Source organism: Prenolepis imparis, unplaced genomic scaffold, assembly GCF_030444845.1.
Source record: "Prenolepis imparis isolate NDT839.2.m4 unplaced genomic scaffold, iyPreImpa1.0 SCAF_12, whole genome shotgun sequence".
Lineage (NCBI taxonomy): Eukaryota > Metazoa > Arthropoda > Insecta > Hymenoptera > Formicidae > Prenolepis > Prenolepis imparis.
Window position 1 is genome coordinate 5500614 of NW_028141170.1, and position 26258 is coordinate 5526871.

Genomic DNA, 26258 nt, shown 5'->3' on the forward strand with positions numbered 1-26258 from the left:
AAACAGTTTCCAATTTAAAGTTAAAAATAAGTAATTATCAAGCCTAATTAATTGTAACTATGCATATTTGGTGTCTTCTATCAATATGTGATTAAAATGCATTTATATTTATTGATAACTTTACATAAAATATTCATTATACTTTTATATACCGTCCAATTACAATAATAATCAATCTAATGCAAATTAAAAATTAATTTGAGTCAAAACAGAGCTTGAATTACAAGCGTAATATTGTGTACAAAGTACTTAATGATAGAATTAATATTAATAATGATAAAAACTAAATCAAACTTTGAAAGAACAAACGCGCATATATGTATATATAGTTTGCATATTGTTTTATTACTTATTAAACAAAATTATTCAAAAGGCAGCATATTAATACTTCCTTTTATAATTATCTTAAACAAAACTATTAATAATATATCTTGTTTTAAATCTTGTGTTAAATAGCAATCATTCTATATGTGGTGTGTTACTTTTTATTAGCTATCTGATTATATAGTTTTTCTGCTAAATTATTCATTCAAAAAACATACTTCTGCCTTCAGTCTCTATATTTTAATCAAACACTGTAAATAGATTGTACAATACACAATATACGAATGTAAAATCTCTCTCATAGTGTTGTCATAAAATTGTCATGATTAAATATGAAATACAAAGCCATGCTTTAAGTGGAAAAATAAAAATCGATTATATATATATATATATATATATATATATTTTGTTCTATTAAATATGTATAACTATAAACCCCCATATGAAAAGTGATTGCTTACTAAGGCTAAATGACTGACAATCGTATAGAAAATGCATTAGTATGCTCCTCTTAACATTTTCTCTCTTATTCTTATTATATTGTGATTCCAGAATACATAGTGCATAACATTAGCAGATGAGAAAGTTAAAAAAATGTACAAAGTTTAAAGAGTATTTTACAATAGCATGAATTGTAAAAATATAAAATTTATAAATTGACATATATTTATAAACTTTTACAAATTCATAATTTTATATAATGTAATTTTTATTTTATTTGTATTGTATTTATTGTATTTATTTTATTTTATTGTGCATTTGAATTACGAAATGAATATAATAAGACTATGATTTTAACATACATATTAAAAAGGTCGAACATATACAAGCATTCAAATTATTTAAAAGACAATTCAAAAAGATTTTTATGTGTGTATACATGTTTCGTATAAAATGATTGAATGGAGTATAATGTTGTTTGTGGAGCAATTTAATTATTTTTCGCTTGAAACCTCGTTAGTATTACAATGTATTCTTTGCAATGATCAAGATTATGAATAATATATGCCTCAAACTCGGACCTTATTTTGCTGACAATGTGCATACTTTCTATATCAAAAATATGTTGTTATTCTGTCTTATTATTTTCTAAAAAAAGAGAATTGGTGTCAATCAGTTCTGGCTATAGCATTTAAGTATAATTCTACTTCCGCGCTACACTTGCAAAATATATATAGCCCAACGTCAGCAAGGAATTACTCCACTACAGTTATTTGCTATATGTATGTATTAATGGCACATACAAATATATCTATTTTGAAACTAATCATAAAAAAAATATGCAGTGAATAATTTTAATGCTTTATACATAAAATGATTATTGTAAGGCGTTATACTATACGATTCTAAAAATACAATTATTAGATTGGAATCTGATAAATTTCAGTTTCAACAATTTCCATATTACAATAAAGTAAATTACAGCATATTGGGAATACTTTCTAATACGGAAGACTAATACTAGTAAGTTCCTTTATGAAATATTTCATTATAATACAGCATTATTTTTACCACGGCACTGCATATCGAAGAACACTATTTGTTATTTTAGAATTATGTGATCATGTTATAATGTTTGCATCTTGAAAAATAATTCTGATCATTTTTAAAAGATTGGTATAAATTAAATTAGAGTTAATATATCAATGTGAGAAGAGAGAGAGCCTATCTATGGCAGTAGAACAAAAAGTAAATTAAATCTTACAGCCTTGTTTGCTTATTTCAAATTATGTCATGATTAAATAAAGGACATTCACATTCAAAATCGTTCAAATGCTTGGGCGTTAAAGGGCATTTTGTGAATGCATTTCATACAAATGATCTTTTTAACACAATATTCTGAGTAAAATGGCATTGCAGATGACTAGTGTAGCATGTAATGATACAATACCGATTTTCACATATATAATTAATATAAAATTTCTTTCTTAATTATATAAAAATGATTATAATCATGATGCGTTTGTCTTATCTTGTCCTATTGCATTCCTTTTTATTTTCTAACGACCCTATAAGGATCTTATAATATTTCTATAAGAATAGGATATATTTAACAGTATAGATATAAACATAATACAAAAATTAAGTATAGTGATTGTTTCTTCACCTAAATCACGTAAAATAATTTACATTGATGACGTGAGGCTATTAGTTATTACTAGCTATTATATCCCAGGTTCATAAAGAGAAGCAACATTGTAATTTGCGAGTAACCATTCAACGACATGTTACTGTCTGTTTATGAGGTAAAATGGAGGGTGAGAACAACGTTCTTCTCTTTAATGAAACCAGGGATGACGCGAATAAAATCTATCCATTTTTTACAATTGTACACCCTTTGTCTATCCCTTTGTAATCACTTATTCGCGTGGAGAAGAAAACGAACCCTGTTAGAAGTTCTGTTGACGTTTTCGTTTAGTATCCATGGCGTCGAGAATAGGCTGCCTCTTCGTCTGATACCTTTTTCTTAGCTCGTCGATTTCTCGCTCCATTTCTGCATCCAGACTAGCCATACGTTGCTGCAGTTCCTCATAAGAGAGAAACTTCAGCTGCAGGATATGGTTGTTTCTCTATATATATATTCAAATTTTCCTTTTTTTATAATTTATTTTTATTTGGAGTAATGCCTAGTGGCATTAGTCCAAATAAGTTGGCGGAAAGAATGCGAATTCAATGTATCTTATTACAAAATAGAAGAGAATAACTCGTTCTCTTAGGATTGATTATATTATCAGTGACATATGCATATTGCATTAATATTAATTGTATAGATCTGAAATAGGAAATAAGTTTTACTTACAAACTCGAAATCACGTTCCGAAAAGACATTTTGGTACTTTGATATGTTGTTATGAGGCTGTTCTAGCAAAGGATGAGATATCTGATTCTGTAACTGTAGTTGTAGATGACTTTGAAACCTTTGAGATTCGCTTGGATTCTGAAGCTCCAATCTGTTTGCATTCTCTGAATTTTGTGCTCCCAACATTTGTCCATTACCCTGTGCAATAGTATTTGTTATTTAAGATTAAATTAAATCTTGATAGTTTTAAATGAATATAAAGAATAAAGATTACCTTTACAATTTCAGGTGCTTCTTTCTTATCAAAATGATCTAAGAATAACGGTCGATATTTCTTGCCAGATTCCACAGAACCAGTATTATGTCCTGAAAAAAACATTAAAATTAGTCATGTATTATTATTTCACTGAAATCTCGATATCGTCAAGATTGATAATCAAGAGCTACTAACTCTTCATGGTAGCTTCGGTATCTGTATCGCTGTTGATAACCATTGTACCCAAGTCCAACATTGCCGAAACTAAAGTACCCGTGTCTGGAAGATCACCAGGCACTAAAGTCCTACTATCCTCTGGTAATGGTTTCATAGTTCCACTGCAGTCATCTTCATCCTTACAACAGGAATATATTCATTACATACGTGTATGTGTACATATATTATTTTTGTATAAATTAATCTGTGCGATAATTACCGAATCTTCTGTCTGGTTCTGACTTTTAATCGCTACATTGTTTATGACATGAGTTCTATGCGCGCTTTGCTTTTCTCGTATTTCATGGGCCTCGGCAATCATTTGACTTAAAATACTTGGTTGTTTAGCATTACCTACAATTATGCGTTAATTAGTAAGAAGTCATAATGTAAATTCTTTCTCTCTCTCTTTTTCTCTTTATCTTTTATTCACCTATGAATTCGTGTTGCAGAAGCTCGGTCGCGGTGGCTCTTTCTTCGGGATTTTTTACAAGGCACCCACTGACAAAGTCAATAAATTCTGGACTCCATTGATCGGGTTCTCTAAAACTAGGTGGTGGCTTAGTCGGAATCATAAATATCGCTCTCATCGGATGTATATCGCCGTACGGCGGTTTGCCCTCGGCCATCTCCAACGCTGTTATTCCCAGGGACCATATATCAGCCACGCAATCGTAACCAATCTCCTGTATCACTTCAGGTGCCATCCAAAATGGGGTACCAATAACTGTGTTACGTTTAGCCATAGTATCCTGTAAGCATTTGGATTAGAGATTTGATTAAATTGCATATATTCTCTTTTGATGACTACGTTCTTCCTATAACTCACCGTTAATTGACCTGCTACACCAAAATCAGCCAATTTTGCATGGCCTTCGTTATTAAGAAGAATATTCCCAGCCTTAATGTCCCTGTGAATTTTCCTTCTCAAGTGAAGATATTCTAATCCTTTGAGAGTATCGCTCAGGATTGTTGCAATTTCGTCCTCTTGAAGGGTTTTTTTCCTTAACCTCATGATATCACTAACAGAACCAGCTCCACAATATTCCATCACAATCTAAAAGTTAAAATTATATTAGCAAAATTATATTATTCCATAAATTATTCTGCTTGAAATATATAGAATATAATGCATCAATTTACCCATAAATCTGTATTCTTAAAATAGCTTCCATAATATTTAACAACATATGGAGAGTCACATTGTTGCATAATTGATATTTCCTTAATAATCTCCTGCAAGTCGGTATCGACAGGCACTTGTTTAATTGCAAGCACCTGTCCGCTCTCCTTGTGCAAAGCTTTGTAAACTGATCCATAAGATCTGTACAGAGATACGTATTTAGAAATAATGAAAAGATTTATCTTATCCTTTATTATGGATATTATTATAGATTTACCCTTCTCCTAATTTGCATATAATATCAAACACTTCTTCTGGCTGTCTTGTCAGACTTTCCTCCGATAACTTTTTTAATTCACTAAAAATAATAATAACATTAACAACATAGAAACACAATTCTTAGACTTAAATATCGCATGTGGACTCTGCTATAAGTCGCGGAGGAATTTTTGTTCATTTTGGCGTGGATTTATTTTTGGCACAAGATTTAGCTGAATTATACTTGGAAATTTCAAGAATTGAATCCGTCCATTAAGTGGACAGTGTGCTTTTTTTTTTTATTCCGATTGAGAAATCTCGTTCGTAATTTAGCAAGATTATTTCGGCGTACGAAGGGGTTATTCAAACGCGATAAATAATTATGAATGATCTTTAGTTGCAGGTTAACAAAGGGACAAAGAGTCGAGTCGACTGTCAAGGATTCGCCGACCGATCGTTCGCCGTTAAAAATCCATCGCCGTCGCCGCTATAAATAATCACGATGGGGACAATTTCGGGCCGGATCGCCGGACCGTGAGTCGCCGAAAAACGCAGAGTAAAAACAAATCCGGATACCTCTTAGAAGACATCTTCGCGTCGATGTCAGATCGCGTGGAGATCTTGGATAGAAGCACGCGCGGGTTATTTATAGAAGACGGTAGCAACATAAACGCGAACGTCAAGTGATTATCATGCCGTGCGCGGAGGTAACATGGCCAATTAAAAATAGAGACGTTACATTTTTGTCAATAAATTAAAGTATAACCGCACAACCGAAATATCGAAAACCTTCGGCCATCGCATAGATGGTGCGGTCGACGAAAGGGTTCGCGAACGCATTAAAAATAGCACACACCACGGTCCTAAAGTCCGTTTTACACCAACAACGATTTTTCGAGAAAACAGATCAGGACCGTCACAATTTCTATCCCGAAAATTACAATTTCTTATTTTTGTCCTCCAAGATGATCATTTTTATATGAATAAATTATTTTTATGCATTTACACTTCATTTTTTTTGTACTAATAAAATTTGAAATCATACAAAGTTAAAGATCCTCTGATTTTAAATATATATTAGGAAGAGAAGACGAGGTAAAGGACTCGCATAACAAAATCTTTTATTAATGTTCGAACAAAGAGGACATCACAGATGTATAAACAATCTAATTAATAAATGACATCATGAACCATAACAGTAATTATATTTTTTTTCCTCTTATTTCGATTTGGATTAATAAGTGAATCTATTATCACATCGCAATTTAAAATCGTTTTTACGATTTCATGTGTATATGTGTGTGTGAATGTGTGTATATATATGCTACTCTCTACTTGTCAAAAAATTTCGTAAATTCTCTCGTATTCAAGAGACTTTTCAGAATGATTATCGATACATTTTTTTTGTTAATAAATTAAATGTCTACTCTTGAATGCCAGACAGAATTGATCAATATATATAGTCGAGGTACGAGCTTTTTAGTAATAATTATAGCAATTGACAAAGACAAACAGAAATCTTTTCAAATTGCTACAATTTATAGATGATACTTATTTATTCGAGAAGTATATAATACATCGATCTTATCAGCACACAATGAGAAAAGAAAACGTATTTTCTCGATGAGTAATACTTAATTTCCGGCGCTTGCGACGCGTTTCTTTTCTTTACATCTAAACTACTACTCGTCTATGGAACGGACTGTGAAATTAATAACACTCTTGTCGCAACGTGTTGATTTGTTGCTAATATAGTTTTCACTGCTTTTTTTTTACGGGATTTGCCATGTAATTCGTTCGCAGATTTCGTATCGCTATACACAGAGACGAATTACAGACAAACATCGTTCGCAATCTCGTTCCGCGCATTTGGCGATAAAATACATAATTTGCTCAAGTCGATAAATTAATAAATTTGCAAACCTAACAAAAAACAAAAAGATGATGCGCATTATGCGCCAAAAAAAATTGATCTACAAATATGAAATCGGTGATTGCGAACGTGGAATATTTCTCTTTTCTGTCACACTCTTATAGTTAATTTCTGCAATATTACATGGTCTCTGTACCAAAAAAAAAAAAAAGAAAGAAGTAGCGCTTATAAAATCCACTCACTTAAATGTAAGATGTCCAGATAATTGGACCGTAAAATTCTCGAGAATCGCAATAAAAATTGTTAGCCGAAATGGCATTAAATTTCCTTTTTTAATGCCTGTTAAAGTTCAAAAAAACGAAAAAAATTCTACGAGATTTTAAACATCATGAACTTTACGAGCGAAGATTGCCCTGAAAAAAAGGCACGATTGCCTTGATTGCTGCAAACGAAACAGTTTCGTTGTATGTATCAAGAAATCATTATATAACGGATTTCGAAGATCCTAGTCTTAAACCCAGGCGATAAAATCGCTGCCTTAAATTGCAAAATAGGTCAAGGGGGAAGGTGTGAAACGTGTCTTCGTAATCGAAAAATCACGGAAACAATCGTACTAGTCTAGTTTATACAGTCGTAACGTTAAAATACGTCGTGGAATTCATTCTTAAACATCTTACTAACTTATAACATTATACTCCGGAATCGTCTAATCGCACGGCACATTTGCTTAAAACGCAAAACGTAAACGCTACTTTCTTCTCGCTCTAACTCGTTACCGGATACATCAGTTGCAAAAACAAAAACAAGAAAAACAAAAAACGCGATGCCGGCGTTTACACAATAATGAAACATAATATATCCGATATAAACGAGATATAAACGAACGAAGGGGAATGATCACGTGTAATGAAGATGAATTCAACTCCATTCTGTAGGCAAGAACAAAGGTAGCGGCCGTACGATTCGAAACAACTTTGTTACGCGAGAGAAGGGACGCGTAGACAGGTAAGCGTAGCAGGCCGCGAATTGTTCGCTCGAGTGTTACTTGATCGGCTTGCCCCAAGCAAACTGTATTCCCAGACGCGGGATATCGCTACCGGTGGACGATTCGTCCTCGCTGCTGGACGCCGACGTTTCCTCGGAGATCATCGCCTCGCCGCCGGCCTCCTGGGGCCTCTGGCCGCCGCTGATGCTGCACTCGTCCACCGCGGCCGCAGCGGCTGCCACCGCGGCGGCCACCGCGGGATTTATCGGAACGGGATTTGTCGGCGCCACGGACGACGTGGAAGACGACGAAGAGGATGACGAGGAGCAGGGCGACGATTGGTCCTTCCTAGGACGTCGTCGCGCGATCGGCGTCGAACTGAATGTCGGCGACCAGGCGGCAGCCTCCTCCACCGTCGCGGCGCGCGCAGAGTCGCACGTAGTTGTTGAGACACTCTTCGATCTCGCTCTGGTGTCCATGGTGGATGCTCTGTTCGACAGTCTGAGCGAGCCTTGCCTAGAAACCGTCGTCGCGCCTTCCGTGGATCTAGCTACCTTCGTGCCGAGCGAGTCGGACGACGATCCCTTAGCTAAATCGTCGATTTCCAGCGTCCAAGAGACGGAGGCGCCCTTCTCGACCATGAATTTCATCATTGATGACGAGTGAGGGCCATTCTTTTCGGCCGAGAAGCTGTGTTCCATCTGTTCCGCGCCCGTAGACCGGGTTAGCCGCGGATTCAATTGATTCGCAAGAACGCTCACCCAATCGTTCTTGTTTCGCAGCTTCCATTGTAACTCCTCGTTACGCTGCGAGAGTCGTTTATTGTGTTTCGAGACTTGATGAATCGATTCGTGGAGCATCTCGTTTTCGTGCGAGACCTGCCGTTCGAAGGAGTCTTTTCGTTGAAGCTGGGCCTTCAGATCCTCGCACCTCGCCTCTGCCATGTCGAGTCGCATCTGCAACGCATCCTTCTCCTCGATGTTGCGCCTGTAACTGTCGAGTTCCGATCGGAGGGCCGCGTTCTCCTGACCTTTCAGTTCCAATACGGATCTCAAGGACTCGATCTCCGCCATTAACGCGGCGCCCTGATCGTGAACGACGGATCTCCTCATCTCCTCCTTGCGAGCCAGCTCGTTGACGTGCTCGGCGCGTAATTTCGCGATTGTCGTGCGATGTTCCCTCATGATCTCGTCCAGTCTAATATCATATTTGCGCCTTTCCTCTTTCAGAGTCTCGACGAGTGCGGCAACCTGTTTCGCCCTATGAGCTTCCACTGGAAAATCGGAATGTTAATTTAATCATTTTTAATTTTGCTACATTACAGCAGTAATGTTAATTATCGTATTTTACGTAGAAAATTTGAATTAATTTCTATTAACAAAAAAAATTATTTTATTATTATAATATATTATTTCCTTGCTACTGAGTATTAATTTGTTACATGGATAAGTCATATATGTATCATCTGTAATTTTAACATAGCTTTGAAATGGCAAATTTTCATGAACAAAGAGTGTGCATCATCAACTTTCCCCGAATACTGGTTTAAGCATTTCATGGACTTCCCTATTGTTGTGTGATGCACTTACGTGAAAATACACGTAACAAAAAACACGTGCTCACCAGCCGGCACACTGATAATATCAGATATGCCTTTCCTAATAGCAGATGCAATATTATAAGTGATTTAAGCCGTGCAGTAACAATCCGGAAACTTTTTAATTGCATTTTGCATATTCAATACTGCTTGCATTTTTTTCTTTTTTGTTATTTTTATCTTATTTCTTTTTTTAATGATTTATATATACACACATATATTATATATAATTATATATTCCTTAAATAAGTGAAAAGTATAAGTGAAAGTATAAGTGAAAAGTAAGTCCGCTATTTAGCATGTGTAATATCTAGAGAATCTTCTTGTTAATAAATAAATAAATAAATAAATAAAATAATAATAAAAAGAATTCTACATTTTTTATTTCAATTTTATAATTTAATATAAATATATTTTGTTGAGATATCAGCGTTTATATTTGAAAAGCTAAAATATATACAAAGCTAAAACGGAGAGCACGCATTGAATCTATAATTAGCGGGCTATTGAAACGTTGAACGTTACGTGAGAACTAATTTAAGAACAAAATCCTTTTGCGCGGCGAATGTGTTCAAAATATATCTTTAAAAAAAAAGAAAAAAAAAGAGGGAAAAAGAAGAAAGGCACAGAATTCTGCAAAAATTAATTGCAAAGATTCGAGTTACGCGTAGGCACGGCTGAATCGTTCACTTTAACAATTGTTCCACTTCGTGTAGGCCTGATCACTCGTGCACCATGACATTAGGACGATTATGCTCGTTTATACCACGTGAATAACACGGAGAATAATATCCGTTAGCTGATGCTCCGCGCACGCTCGATATAATTTCTGTTTTGCGGCGCAAAAAAACGCCACGAAGAGTTTCTTTTTTTTTTATTCGCGAACATTACGTCATCGCGTGCTTTCAAAATGTATATATACGAGAGATCTTTTCTTTTTCTTACGGGAAATAAATAAATATATTGTATTATTACACTTACACTCGTCGCGAAGCTGGTCCAGATCTTTACTGTGATCCTCCCTCTCCGCTTCGAGTCTCTCCTCCATACTGACGCATCTCGCGCGTAAACCGTCGACCTCCGAAAGCACGGTCGATCGTTCGTTCTTCATCTTCTCGCAATCGATCTTCAACTTCTCGAAGTCCTTCTTCAATTGGGGAGTAGCGAATGCATCCAGCTGCAATGAAAGACAGAGTTTCCCCGTTAATTCGCGTAGATCTTTTTTTTATATCAAGCGACAAAAAATAAACACACATATATATAAAACAAACACGTACCTCGAAAGCCAGGTAGTGGACGCTCACCGTGAGAGCTTGCACGGCCCGTTCCGCGCGAAAATCTTCATAAGGTACGGTGGTTTGCGCGGCCTGATCCCGTGTCCTCACCGTAAAGGTGTTGTTGTGATGAGCCTCCTTGGACTCACGATCTGTAATCAGCGTCGTCATCGGGCATCACCACATTGATTGCGTCCCCAAAAAAAGAGGAAAAAGAAACAACACGCAAATATGTCGGCCAGACTGGCCCACCCACTCTGACCCACGTATCAATGAATCGGCCTACGTGACGTTAATCTACACAAGTATCTTGATCGCACGTAATGTACATATGGACTCTCTGTCCTCTATTACCCTCTATCGTCCGTGACTACTCGGGGAGGTCAATGTGTAATTCCGAGCACGAGAAATCATTTTTTTAACGTTTCGTTCGCTTGCTTAAGTCTTGAGTCAATCGTCTTTGCACATACAGTTTTGTGTGTATATAAAGGAGAGTTTCGACGAGGGAAAAGTCGATGGAAAACAACTTGGAAAGTCGAAATACTCGTTCTATCTTTGTTCGGCTCGATTACCTGTCAGGTTACTCATGTACTTTGACAGGTGACACACATGCACATACACATTCACACACATGGAGAAATCGCGGCTTATTGAAGGAGCGGAACAGCCGTGATTTCGCGGTAGTTTACGTCACGTCCTGTTTTACAAAACTCGCGGAACGGACCTCTCTCTTCTCTCAAGAGTCGGAGCGCGCGATTGTCATCCAAGTTCACCGCTGAATGAGGAGACATCATCGGGTTAAGGTCAACCGTGTACGACGCACTGGTCGCAATTGCGGAATTGCCAAAAGAAGACGACTAGGCTTCGTGTCCGTGAGCCGTGGCCAAGAAAATTCGCTTCCTACACGTCCCTCCTGGTACCTGCTACCCCTTCCCTCGTGCTCCAATACGTCAGAAAAACTCAGGTATTTTGGGAACACGGATCTACGTAGCACGCGTGTGTCGGCAGATTTATCACTAACGCGAGACGTAAACAGACATTCGGACATCGATTCAATGATTATAAGATATCCTTGACGAGCGAGTCTACGATGCGCGGGGCAGTGTTTGAAAGACGGAACGACGTTTGTCAACCAACCACCTTCGACGACGAAGAATAATGTTCGATTCGTCCTCTGTTAGACCGTCGACGATAAACATTCCGCGGGCAATCTTCTAATCAGCATCGTCATTCGTAACAATCTGCTGGCCGAGTTCGCGCTTCGACTGAATTAGCACGAGCCACAGGCCACCTCCAAGAGCCTCTATATGTCTCTCCCACCTCACATCCATTCCGCTTTACCGTCTCTTCCTAAACACCCCCCTACCCTACGCAAGGTGGAATCGCCAAGACTAAAAAGCGTAGATGGACAACGCAATATTTTCCCGCGAGAGGTAAACCTTTCCCGAACAGAGAGGTTTTTCTCGTGGAAGAAAAACCCGTTAGGTCTGAAAAAATATCACGTTTCCAGTTATTTATGCGTTTCGATGCGCCTGAAGGAAAACTATCTATTTAGAGTTTTTCAGCAAGAAAAAAAAACATCATTGCAATTGACTATCAAATAGAAAATTTTTAGTCTTAAAAATTTTTGCATTTAATAGGCAATCACATATCTTGTTGAAAAGCTCGCTTAGTTAACGATCTAAACTCGAGTCCCTCGTTACAACCTTCTCTCTAGCAAAATTCCCGCAGTAATTGTATACTTCCGGCGTCCTTGGAACCGCCGCGCGTCGTATAATTCGAGTTTTCCGATTTGGAATCGACCGCCCTTAGATGGGAGGAAACGAGCGCGTGTTCGTGCTTACTTACGGTCGTCGAGCATCGAATGCTCGTGTGTATATAAAACGTCTCTTGCCTTGTCAGGATGAATGCCGAACGTGCAAGAACGACGTATGCAATCGTGTCGATTATCCCTTCAAATACAACGCATCCTTTCAAAGCTCTATACTCTTTACTTCACACAACGGAGATCGTTGAACTCGCTGCTTTCGCTATATTCCGCATTATTCAGAACGAACACCGGATCTTGATAAGGATCTCTCCTCCTCTTTCTTTCTCTCTTGCTTGACGATAGATTGGAGTCTAGACTAGGTCAAAGTGCTGGTGAATTTTTGACAAGTTTCGAAAGGAAAGCACCGAGAGAGGCGCCGGCTAAAACAGGTTGAGTTTTTAGCGTCAGGGATTATTGAGTGAAAGCTGTGTGACTTTCTTCACAAACGACAAGAAGAGACTCGTACGAACCGATGTGCACGCATGTACGTACATATATGTATGTATGTACATACAATACGTAAGGAACGAGCGATGCGTTATTGCACTGGGTAAATTAAATGCACTCGACTGTGTATGCATGTGTCTGTATGTGCATGTGGCGGAATAATCGTGAGAAGTTTTTACAAACTACTGTACTAAAGTAACGCGATTAATGGATTATATTGGAAAGCGAATAACGTGAGAATACTATAAACTTGACTCTGTTGTTTGCAAAGTTGACGACGAGTGTAACGGAACGCAGCGCCAGATCCTTTAATACGTATTGTATTCTAATTGACGAAGGAATTTGCTCGAGGAACAATCGTTTACGTACCTTTTATTGACGGTGCGGAGGATTTCTGTTTCGCCGTAGCGTTGGCCGCTAATCTCCTCGTTATCGCTGGCTTTCGCACTGACGGCGGGCTCTTCTCTGTAAAGAGAATGTGTTGCGTTAACGAGAGCATGTTAAGCACTAACCGGTAGTAGTACTTTGCGAACTCTCGCGTACCGGCGAGCGTACGAGTACCGTACGGCAAGAACCGTTTTATCGCTTGTGCGAGATAAGGGAAGTTATAAAAAATATTAAGATACCTGCATATGTATGTACACTGAGTGCCCCATATAGATACGACTACAGACTGTATTCCTTGTCAAAAAATTAACATCTTTTTCTATTGGCAAAAGTTCCGCAAATGCATCATTTTCGAAATATCTCTTTTTTTTTAATACGTCAATACGGTACATTTATTGTTTCTTGATCCTTTGCGTCAAAATTTTGATAATTTTGTTACCATTGTCTAATATTTACATTTTTTATGATGAAACATTTAAGAAATTTTATTTGACATAAAAGTTAATAAATTTTTTTTGGCAGCAAAATGAGCTTTTCATCTCTGATATAAACAAAGTTAAATGGACATTAACATCTATGATGTAAACTTTCGATTTAATTATTTATTAGAATTTATTTAGATTTAATTATCTAATTATAATAAATTAGTAATTATAATTAGTAATTTATTAAACTAAATTATATACTAATTATAGAAATTTTTGTACAACGAATTATTTACATGAAGGATCAAGAAATAATAAATACATTATTATTAAAAAAAAATATTTCGCAAAATATCTCTAAAAAATATTTTAAAAAATATTTTTAAAAATATTTTAAAAGAGATGCATTTCCGGAAAATTTGCTAAAGATGTGTTTATTACAAATTGTCGGTCTGTAAAGATTTGGCGCTTTGTAGCCTGACATACACACACACACACACACACACACACACACACACACACACACACACACACACACACACACACACACACACACACACACACACATATATATATATATATATATACATATGCAATTTAACACGAGTTCAAAATCGCGATTCACGTATAGCTGGATAAAAGATCAGATTATTCTAATGAATACAATTAACATGCGCGGACGATGAGGCAGAATACCGTTAAAATTCCGACCTACGTAAAAAAAAGAAGATAGGCCTGAGAACTTTAATCGTTGAATCTATCTTGAATAATTATTCGAACAAAGATTCTGAGAATTTCAGTTGCGAATCGCGTCAAGTGGTAAATAAATCTCCACGAACGGAGAATTTCTCCGATCTTCGTTCCGCCTTTATCCCGAGGGAAAGTAGCAAGACGGGAGAACTACACTCTAAACTGGACTCTGTCAATGGAATTATCATGACGACCGCACACTTGCTCTCTTCCATCGACTGCTTAATGAGAAAAAGTGAAATTTCGAAAATATTCTAATGCGCACGCTATTTAGCACACGCAACTCTAATACTTTATGAATCCGCAAACCGGTAGAGATGCAGTCGCAGCTTTGGTCAAGCTAGTCTTGGGGGATAAGAGACGGTTCTCTCTTTTCATCGTGTCGCTCGTCATGGTAGCGGAGCTCCGGCCGGAAATACGCGACGGTGCTCTCGTTCCTCTCCCTTCTTCCCCCTCCTTCGATTATTAAAGCGATATCGTACACGCACGGGCATAGTTATCTAATGGATCTCGAATGACAATCTATGGCAAGTATTTTATATTTACCGAGTTCGACCGTCGTCACGTCGATGCAATTCTTTTTCGCGTCGAAACTGTTGACACGGACCGGATGATGATTAGCGTGGCCGTTCGAGACGAATCTCCTGGGCGGGTTGGTAGACGTCGGCGATCTCTCTGCAAAATAACACGCGATATGAAATTAAACGTTAATTACTTTACCTAGAGGAAAAGCGAGATTAAACACAGATTAAATGAAACGCGAAACAGATGGTCTTCGATTCACGCTACACACACGCCGGCAGATGAGAATCAACCGTTACACGGCCACCGAATCCATTCCCTTCTACCTCGTTTGAAGCTGCCTAGACGCATCTTCGAGTCTCGGGCGAAATCCGTCCTCCTCGGAAGCGAGGACCTGTCCTTCGATCCTTGCTGTCCCATCTTGTCTTGATCCGTGTCTTGTTGCGTTGTTGTTGTTCACCAACGTTGCTTCCCCATTATAATTCGTGAGTAGAATCGTCCGTGTTCCTCGTCGACGAGAGCACGACTGGCCTCGCGCCTCATACCTTCATCCCGTCGCACTTCCTCGCGAATCGAGCGTGAGAATCGTTCGAATGTACGTGAAACCGTCGCCGCCGTCGTTCTCCAAACTGAGATATACAACGGGCATCTTCCGGTCGAGTCGGTCATCATCGATCGCGACGCGTTGTTTGTTTTCGTTTTTTTTTCACAAGAGCTCTTATATCACAGTTGCCCCGCCGCTCGATACATCATCTCTCGCGTTATTATATTTTGCCTCGGACATCCGACACCGATCACGATAGGAACAGCGTATCGTGTTTTGTTGTATCACGTATCAGTACAGCCGCCACTTGGCGAATTCCGCGAATGTCGTTCCGACCGATTATTATTACCAGGTCGTCGAAAGCTCGCTCGCGCAATCTCTCGCGTGGGTTCCTCAGCAGCAGCCACTGATTCCGATGGCGATTGCGTAAGTTCGGATCGAGGGACCGGTAGTGGTCGGGTACCGATACTCGTCGACCTTGGTCGCAACGCACGTGGTCGTTGTCGTCGTTCGGTCGGATACACCTGTCGCCGCCGACGAGGGTGGGGACCAGGCGGATGGAAGCAGGAGGGCATCCTTTTCGTCGACGTGCGACGAAGATGCACTACGACGAAGGTGCATGGCGAAGCGAGGCAAGGCAAGGCAAGGTGCAAAGAAAGCACTCCGAGAAGAAGGCCGGAAATAAACGCGAATGGCGTTGACCCGTACAGCTGTGCTGTTAATGTAGGCCTAGATACCGCATACAGGTAGATGACCCGGTGCACGTATGTAAAGTGCACACAGGTAAATTACGATGGATCACGTTGAGATGCAGGCAGTGAAACGCCGACGCGACGTTGCCCTCAAATTGCACGGCACGTCGATGTATAACGGAGATGTCAAATCCCGGTGGGGCGACAGGTGGGGACGGTGAGTCGACGAATGTATAATACATACATATATAGCGGATAAAAGCGTATATAAAGAGTGTATAAATCGGAGAATATTAAAGAGTTTATAAAAGTTCGTGGAAGAAGAACCTTCGCGAATTACGTGTCCACGTATGTGATCGGCACGTGTGCATCGCGGCGATAAAAGGAACGAGGAGAAGGCGACTCGACGGGAAATAGGTCATGCATATAAGAGGCAAGGCGCGACTCCCCTCTTTCTCTCTCTCTTTCTCTCTCTCTCTCTCTACATACACTTGTGTCCAAGAAGACTCGCATTAGGGGCAACTTCCGGAGGAGAAATGTTACGTCTCCTCCTTTCTCGACGAGAGGAATCAATGTTCGGTCTAGGACCACCTCCTGGATGATCGCGCGATATTCACGGTCACTCGATGGTTTATCCACTGGCAACGCATCGAGCTGTCATCGGGCTATCCGCTGCTCTCTTTCTCTCCCCGCGTTATAGGTTCACGCTACGCGCTGCTACGCATTCTCTCGTTGACCCGATTTTGCGAGAGCGAGGGAGAAGTAATAGGTGTGCGTTCCATGAGAGAAAGACCGACGAGCGTAGGCGAGGGGCTAATGCGTCAAAGATACATGCGCGCATTTCACACACGTACAATTATGTGTATACACATGCACACACAGACGATACGATCCAACACGAGGTCCACCGAGGACTACCGACCACCGGATGGATGCGACTGCGGCGAAGCTGCGCGATGCGCAGCTTCCTCCTCCGTACAATAGAAGCAAAACGACGCCGTGTTCTCCAGTGGCGCCGATAAAAGGGGCAATAAAGTTCCTCTAGGTCTCCTCGACGGCCGTGAGCTTTTACAGCCACGGGTCGATAAGGAGACTTCGCCTTTCTCTCCGGTAGGTAAAACCATAGAGGAATATAAAAGGATCTCTTCTCTTTGCGCGTATCTCACCTCTTCCCGGAGATAAAGTATTCATCCTGACTAGGCGATTATGTGTCTTCCAAATAAATTCAAAGATTTCGATAAGATTACGTTATTTATCGTCTTGCATACCTTGATGTGAAATAAAGAAATCAGTCAATTTTGAATAAGTTTTTAAGTTTTAATTTTAAAGTCTTATTTATATAAAGAATTTATCCATTAAACTCGTCGAAAGTGTATCGAAGACCATATGTGTGTGGGAAATAACGTTGTATCTGTTTTTCTAGTAAAATACAGATACAGAATTTCTAATATCACTATATTAAGTCACACGGTGAAAAAAACTATAAGATGAAGAAGAAGAGATTATATATCTCTTGTTACTCGTATTTATTCCAAGATTCATCATATGTAACGATAATTACTAAAATTTTCATCCGTGTGACATGACCATGTTCTATATTGTTTAAATATAAATATTGATTTTACTTACTTGATATGTCCTTACTTGGGCCACTGCTGAGATCGCTCATGGAACTACGAACAGAACTTCTGGCCGTTTCCTGCGTCGGTGATTTCATTTCTTGCCAACCGCGCGTTCTCCTAAGATTTTGGAAACATTTCCGATATAGCTTATGATACAGAGAAGAAATGCGAATCGATTTTATAATCATAAATAATAGATCTCGTAAATTTTTTGAAAATTATTATTATCAATTAACATCTTGTTATACTGTCGGCTATTTATTTAATTTTAATGATGTTACGTATCGTTGCGCACATATTTTGACATGTCTATATGTACGTATCGACACGTAACGATAGTTACGTCATTATCGTTGAAAGTTAGAGAAACGGCCTATTGGTAAAATAATCTACATCATCGTTTGTTATATTGTATAAATAATTCATTTCAAGACTCTATATTCATTATGTTGAATAATTTTATTTAAGACTCACCGTTTATCCTTATTGTTATTGTTATTCGCATCGCCAGCCTTCTTCGACGTTGGTCTCGCGGTAGACGATAAGGTGAGATTTTGCAATACCCTCGATTTTACTTCTTTCCTAGTTGACCTTGTTCTTTGCTCATTTTTACCGGCCTCTATTTTGTTCATTACGGCATCCCAGCGTCCACCCTTCCTAGTTGATCTTTGAGAGCGTCTCGCCTCCTTTTCCGCATCATCTTTCGAGGACGACTCGATCATCGCCTTTATCTTCGAGACGACATTCCTCTTCGGCATCTTATACTTTTTCAAAGGCACCGAATCAGCCTTGCTTTGTGGTTTGGACCTAATGTTCTCATTATTCTCGACTTTCTCGATTGCCGTAACTTCAGCGGAAACCGTTGTCTCGTTTATGCTACTCGTTTCGTCCGACGCCTTTACGGGACTCTACAAGTGTTTTACGTATCAATGATATTTTAAGAAGAGAACTTACGAAAAAAAGCTAAATCTTCCGCACTTGTACGTACCTGTAAATAATCCATGATAACATTCACCGCAACCGGCGTGGGTTGACTCCTCTGGGAAAGCTCGGTATCTCCGGTATCAGGGGTATGATCGTCGTTTTCTTCCGACGCTTGTTCGCCGGGCGCCTGTAGCTTGTCCAAATCCGAGTAAATGCCACTAGAGTCCATCTCTTCTCCGGTGAAGCTAGGGCAGACGCGTTCGCCCGGTGCGCAAAACAGCGTACCGTCGATCACTTGCGCCTTCCTGTCGCCCCGCACAATCTCCTCGTGCGCGTCCGCGTCGCTCTCGGTGAAGAAGTCCGAGTCGGTCATCGGGTCTTGGCGGCAGGGCGCGGGAAGATTGACCGGCGGCACTGCCATAGATGGTGGATCCGCGCCGCGACTGGCCGGTCTCGAGTTCTCGCCGTCTCCCTGGTAGCCCGCTTCGAGACTAGTGATGCTCGTGACCGACGTTACGAAGCTTACCGGCACGGTATTACCGCCCCTGATCGGCTCCACGGGTTTAGGATCGAGCGGTAATTCTTCCGGCGAGGGCGTCCTTTCGCTGCAGCCCTCCTCGGCGGGTTCCACATCGACTAACGGCCTCGTGGAAGCGGACGCTCGGGTCAACGCTAATTTTGAGCCGGCCGAACCAGTAAGGTTCTCGCAGGATGGTGTCCTAGAACACTCCAACGCTACTGTGAAATCGGTCATCTGGTCCGGCGTCAGTATACCGAGGCTCTCGTCGTGGTCGAAGGAATTTTGCTTGTTGAGCATCAAATAATGCGGCGTTGCGCTCGCATCATTATAATTGCCCAGGCTCGATTCTACGAGACAGGTATCGCCGACATCTTCGATCATGCTCAGCTGAGAGTCTTCAAGTAGCCTATCAAGAGAGACAGAGAATATACAAGGTGAAACAACTCGCAATTGATAAAGTTATTATATATATTTAAAAATTTATGATTATACCTGAACAAGCTGCTTTTCTCCTCGCTGAGGTGTACCAATTGTTGCACATCACTCTTGTCGATGTCCCATTCCGGTGATATCGTGAACTCATCCGTCGCTGAATTGGCTGAAACAACACAGAATTCATTCATTTTCGCACGCAAGTTAACCATGCACATCGAGTGAAAGCGTACAACGTTATTCGTAATTATCGTAAATATAAGTTCGCGTGCGCAATTACTTTTGATGTTAGGCGACGATGTCGTGAAACCCGAGAACTTTTCTCCCGAAGTAGGCGATTCGTCCTCGGTATTAACGAACTGAAAGCATCCCGAGAAGATCGTGGATCGACGACTTCCTGATAAGAGCCTCGACGCCTCGAGTACTCTCGATTTCGGAAAGAACGACGGTCGGGCTGCCCGTGGAACAGGTATCCGGCTCTCCCCTACGTTCTGTAAACAAAAGATCATATAGATGTGAGTGCGCACGATTTCTTCTTCGAGTCACGCGAAGATCGTCCTGATAGCAATGATAGAAAATGAGTGTTTCTCGGCAATTAGTAAAATTAATCACTGCCCAATTACACGAGTAGTTCGCGCGTAGTTTGGTAATTATCTCTCTTTTTCTTTTCTTTTCAAGGTCAGCTGTTAAATTCGATCCGACGAGCACGATAGTCCGTTGCCCTTGGCCCATCTCCAAATAATAGCCCTCCACCCCTCGAAAGATGAATCAGAAATGTCACAGTTGCTTAATTTAATTTTAGTTCGCGACTCTACGTTTCTTTTTCCTCCTCTCTTTCGCGAGAGAGGTGATTCTTCTTCGTCTACTTAAAATACAAACGGACGCCAGAGGACGTGATTTCGTACGGTTCTTCCTCTCGTCACGTAACGAGAATACGTAACACGAGGAACACGAGGAACACGAGGAACGAATACAATTACAGCTGATTGTTAAACTTGTCCTTTCAGATCTTTGTATATGTGCGATATATATTTTAACGCTTTACTAAGTAATTCGGTTTCGTTGTTTTCCAGCGCTTTTCTCATCGAAACGAGGCAAAACTGTACTAGCGTGTCTACGGACAATAGAGCAGATGTATCATCATCGATGCCCTCCACGATGCGAGAAACGGGACACCTACGTAACGTACGACGATACAACGTGTTGAACGTGTAAATGAACGTCAGCGCTGAGAACTGGGTTACTGCGAAAACCCCGCTATGCGGTGCCCCAGGTATCCAGGACTGTAAATTACCGGCGAATCCCTTCTTCTTCTATTGCCGAACCACGCGTGTACATATTTAGAATTTATGGAAATGATCGTCTGCGAAGATACCATACGCAGCGACGACAATTTTATTCTTTTATCTCGTAGCGTTGAATCTAATCTCTCCTCAATTTATCAGCAGACGTAATAAACATATTTTTTTTAATGACAATGAAAATACAATAAAAATATAATTAAAAGAAAAATGATGCGGTATAGGTCGGAACTTGTTTTTTTTTTACCCGCAAGCGTGTGGTGTATTGATGTTTTTTTCTCTCTGCTGCTGGTGTGTTTCGTTTAAACCAACAGAAGCCACGCGAAACGGTAATGTAATGGGTCAGCAATCATCACGGTCACATCACATGCGCTTGTCTACCTGCGTGTGTGCTCGTGCCTTTCACAACTTCGTAGATCTCATTCGCGTTATTGAAATTTACATTTTCTTCTTCGCGTAAATTATACGTATATCTGCAAGACGTAATCTAAGCAACACCGGAGGACGACGCCAGAAAGACGACGCGCTGTCGTAGCAATAAAATGCCAAGGTGAATAAAAGGAAAAAAAATCAGCGAGCGGAATAATCGTATACTATGTGATTCTGATCACATTGAAAGAGGGGAAAACGCGAGTCGAATTAACAAATAAATTGACGAATAAATTTTGCACGTCGAGCGAGCGAGCGCGACGAGATATCCAGAGCATCGGTTTATCCTTTCGGAACCTTAATTCCCGCCAATTTGTGCCGACACGCGTCCGACAGTCATGGTTTGTTACTTTTCCAAGACGTGGAAACCGCTCAGTGCATCTTTAAAACCATATCCCGAGAAGAGCGATTCTCTCTCTCTCTCCCATGGATGAATTATATAAAGACAATTTTAAGAACGGCAAATTCTCGCACGAGTCTCTCTCATTCAAGAGTGCGTTAAATCGCTGGGTGTTCCCAAGACGTGTGTCGGCGATATCTCTTCTCCTTTCTCGCCTAAGGGCGATCCGAGAGACCGAATAACGATAATTTACGGTTTTCATCGGTATACCGGTTTCCGAAGTACATAAAGATCGCCGGAGACGGTATATTATACTCGGCGGAATTTTTTTTCCCTCAATCGCGCTCCGCAATTTTACCCGATTCATGGCGTTATGCAATTACGTTAATGCGCGTGACAGCACGATGACTTGTGTACCACGGGTTATTGGCGACGTAGCTGTTCGCGCGCGGTGCGATTGATTATAATCTCAATAAAAGTACATTCCGTGGCACGCGTTCCCGATCGATTCTTCTCCGACACCTGTCTATACGATAAGATTAAAACTATACGAATAAAAAATACCTTTCGTTATTTGTGTATGTGTTGCCTAAATCGAAGACAATGAACTTAAAGTTACATTTGTTTTCGAGATCGCAACCACTCGTGCTACTTCCAATACTTAATTTATGATATTAATTATGTCGCTTATCTAACGTTGCGTGATAGTGTTGAACCATTATCAATGTCAACAGTTCACCGAACAATATAAACATTACAGTTATATATTCGATCGATGGAAAACGTGGCAAAATTATTTATATATATACCTCGTCGAATATGTTACTTTGTATTGCACGGAAATATCAAAGTGTATATAACCTTCGTAGATAAGCTATCGCAAATACTGTTGTTAACATTCTTCGAATGTCTGTTTTTCGCGAGTCTGGGATTGATAAGAATCCGTAGATTGAAATTATCGATTATATACGGGAATCTCTCCAGATGTATACATATATACTCACAAATAAACTCGTTAACACGTCATAATTAATTTCAATAGACTTCGTTGTCACAATCTTCCTTAACGAGTCGTATAAATTGCCATATGCGTGTAATGTGAGACAATTTACTTTTTCACTCGACATCGCAGCGTTTTCGTCGAATAATTTCATAACAAAAAAAATGTATAACAAGTGTTACGCGTGTTCAAAAGAAAGAAAACAAACAAACATACCCCGTGTCATCGGCATTTCTCGCACGACGCTAGCTGAAGTAGCTCGCAAAACTTTCCACAGGACGTGCACACACAAAACAGAAAAGCGCGTAGTTTTTCCGGCAGAAAAATAGGGGAAGGGAGAAAAAAAGAGACAAAGCAGAGAGAGATATAGAGGATTCTCGCAACGTAAGCTCGTAAAACGCGGAGGATCGATAACACAGGCGAGCCGCGATCGTGTTGCGGCCGACGCGGCGGCGTGTACGACAATAAAACATTCCGGATCCGCTTCGCGAGAGATCCCCGGCTACGCACCTGCTTGTGGTTCCTCTACACTCTACCACCACCTCTGCCGCCGCCGCTGCTGCTGCTACCAAGCGCGTATCCGCGGCCTCGCGAACCGTCCATCGGAGCGGGAGCCAGCCAACATACGCACGCCGACGACGACAATTACTCTATTCCGTCTCGGAACACAACACGCGGCCCTTTCTCGCATTCACCAACCCGTAAATCCGTCGCGTAAAATCGTACGCGACGAGCCTGTGCGATGAAGTAAACTCTCCAACTGTCACTCGAGATTTTGTATTGCAAATGCGCTCCGTGTATATATTATTTTTTCTACTTGAGAAATAAAATATGAACTATGAAAAACTTGTTATAACTCGACTTGACTTGTTAAAAAAAATTTTATATGAAAACTGACAATCAAAACCTACGTGCATGAAAAACTATGAAAAACTTATTGTTGTAACTAACTTGTTGACTTGTTAAAAAAAAAATTAAATATGAAAAAATGACAATCAAAACCTAGGTGTATGAAAAACTTGTTAAAAAACTTGTTATAACTAGACTTGTTAAAAAAAAATTAAATATGAAAAAATGACAATCAAAGCCTATATATATTTTTGATATTAATAACAAAAGAACATAGAACATATTTTTCTATTGTAATTTTATTGACTTTTGACATTGTTGCTTGAAATTTGCTGAATGTCAAATAAGGTCTTGTTTAAAGCTTCTTGTGTCACTTGTTACTCAATATCTGGTTACGTATGTATATGTTTATTCGATATAGGGTTGGAGGAGAGAGATTGTTAGTGTTTGTGCGTATTCACGCGTGTAGAAAATGGAACACTGGGAAATTCGCCAATGTCCAGATTATCTACCCGCGTCTGCGCCGTCGAACTGTGAAGCGTGTTGCTCTTCAATTATGTAAAAGTAGCATCATACTTTGCTCGCGTGCATGCGATCTAACTGTAGATCATTTCGCAATATTATTATTAGCTGTTTTATTTGCCTCTTCCCGAAACTATAATAATCTCAGATTATACGATAGAACGGTTCGCAATAGATCGGCAATATTGATATGTCGTCACAGCTTAATTAAATCGAAATCAAATGATCACCCTCTGCAAAATTCATGCACGAAGCCTAATTGTATGAAAAATAAATTTATAAAAAAAAATTGCAGAATAATTCGCGCGTCGTTTTCCCGACAACAGCTGTTCATGATTCAGCGGAACACAAGAATATAAATGCAAATAAAATAAATATTGTTTTCGTTTATATAATACTTATTATTAGCTCTCTCTATCTCTTTCTCGCTCTTCGCGTTAATTCGAATTAAGATACCCTACTGCCACACTTACAGTTATTCGCTCGACATTTTGCCGGTTATTGACTTTATTATCCGTTACTGACAAACTCAACAACGTATTTCGAATCGCGACACGTCGAAACACGTCGAATCACGCGAATCGACGCGCATATCGTACATCTCTCTCTTATCAGGACGAGATTCTACTATCTCTCTGTGACAATCTCTCTCCCTTTTCGTCCCTTCGGATGACTTACCTTAGCCATATCGTGGGTGGGACCGCGGCGATTCGGCACTCGGCACTTCTCCCTCGCGATTCTCCCCGGACGCGCGTTCCTCGTTCGTGGATAAGGCCGTCCCGCCGAGTCTCATACCCTCTCGTCCTCGTCGCCGCGCAGTTTTCCCGGTTCGCGAATGTACGCAATAGACGATTCCCGCTGTCTCTCGGTCGACTCCACGTACCTCCGTCGTCCGGACTATCGCGAATGACGCGACGCCTCGCACACGCGACGACGCTCTCGACGTCGGCGTCGTCGACGACAATGTTATTGATCGACGCCGCGCGGAGGCGTCGCTGTCCGTCGATGTATCGTGGCGGTCGAATGGTGGGGTGGAGGGGGAGACGCCATCGAAATACACTTGCCATGTTCCCCTTCCGGGGGGAGGGAGAGGGGACAATCGCGCATCCTCGAATATTATGTACCGAGATTATTGCGCGTGAAGTACGTCGCTTTTGCGATGAACGATACTGAGGGTTATTCATCTTCTTCTCGGAACATTCTCATCCCCGATATGATATGCCGGTCCCTCTATCAAAATACAGCGGATTGACGCGTCAAAACATCGCGCACTCAATGTCAACAAAGAGACAGAATAACAATACTCGAGAGAGATCTCCTTGTTAGCAATCTTTGTAAATATAATAACGAATTTTCTATCGGTAGGGGGGGGGGGTGTAATCACAAACCTCTCAAGAAGATATACCTTTCGAACTTGCATTTTTCCCGATTAGAGTCACGCGAGTACTTAAAACTACAGAAAGAGGAAATAATCTCTGACTCACCATTGTTATAGCTCGTGTCAGACTATAATTCTCCGTATTTATATGTCCTATATCGCACGCACGTATAACGAACGTCGTGTATTAAAGTTGCTCGCAAAATGGTGAAGGTTACATATTAATCGATATATCGATTATTCGCATTTCCGCTCGATTTTGCGCGATGCGCAGCGCCATCATTGTTCACGCGGCAGGAGTCAGGAACTAACTAGTTCGACGACGTAGCTGTCGGTAATGTCAATCTCTCTCTTATCGGAGCGGTCAAATTTTAAACATATACAATATATAGGATACGGTTAGGGTTAGGTTAGGGTTAGGTTGGGGAATTGCTTTCCCCAAAGTTTTTATAAAAGTTTAAACGTTTAAATCGTTATAAATCTTGTGGCCAACAATAGTCGTAAATTTTCTTCGAAAAGACGAACAAAGATTTTCCTTTCGTGAACCTTCATGATGATAATATTTATGGGAGAGCTACATAAATAATGAACATATGATCTCTCACGAAGAGACAGAGGTTTCGCAGATTTCATCTCAGTCTTGTAATTGAGCATTTAT

The 26258-nt window shown here is 40.1% G+C and overlaps 2 protein-coding genes across 5 annotated transcripts; both read right to left on the minus strand.

Annotated features, from left to right (window-relative positions):
- Window positions 1-127: 127 nt before the first annotated feature.
- Window positions 128-5806, minus strand: Hpo (serine/threonine-protein kinase hippo). 2 transcript variants are annotated; one of them, XM_083051231.1, is made up of 10 exons: window positions 5554-5806; window positions 4997-5077; window positions 4740-4920; window positions 4426-4653; window positions 4030-4348; window positions 3817-3950; window positions 3576-3735; window positions 3399-3490; window positions 3125-3322; window positions 128-2873 (listed from the first exon to the last, which is right to left on the minus strand). In XM_083051231.1, the coding sequence occupies exons 1-10, from the start codon at window positions 5643-5645 to the stop codon at window positions 2715-2717; spliced, it is 1644 nt and encodes a 547-aa protein (XP_082907357.1). In that variant the 5' UTR covers window positions 5646-5806; the 3' UTR covers window positions 128-2714. The 2 variants fall into 2 exon arrangements, with proteins under 2 accessions (XP_082907357.1, XP_082907356.1); XM_083051230.1 differs by having other exon boundaries at window positions 128-2894; window positions 5554-5805.
- Window positions 5807-6514: 708 nt separating this feature from the next.
- On the minus strand, window positions 6515-25831 carry Toc (toucan). 3 transcript variants are annotated; one of them, XM_083052283.1, is made up of 11 exons: window positions 25707-25831; window positions 20062-20272; window positions 19842-19947; window positions 18894-19755; window positions 18380-18813; window positions 17913-18022; window positions 15072-15200; window positions 13333-13428; window positions 10710-10858; window positions 10414-10609; window positions 6515-9108 (listed from the first exon to the last, which is right to left on the minus strand). In XM_083052283.1, the coding sequence occupies exons 1-11, from the start codon at window positions 25707-25709 to the stop codon at window positions 7892-7894; spliced, it is 3513 nt and encodes a 1170-aa protein (XP_082908409.1). In that variant the 5' UTR covers window positions 25710-25831; the 3' UTR covers window positions 6515-7891. The 3 variants fall into 3 exon arrangements, with proteins under 3 accessions (XP_082908409.1, XP_082908410.1, XP_082908408.1); XM_083052284.1 differs by lacking the exon at window positions 25707-25831 and adding an exon at window positions 24901-25039 and having other exon boundaries at window positions 18380-18801; XM_083052282.1 differs by lacking the exon at window positions 25707-25831 and adding an exon at window positions 24901-25039.
- Window positions 25832-26258: the final 427 nt, after the last annotated feature.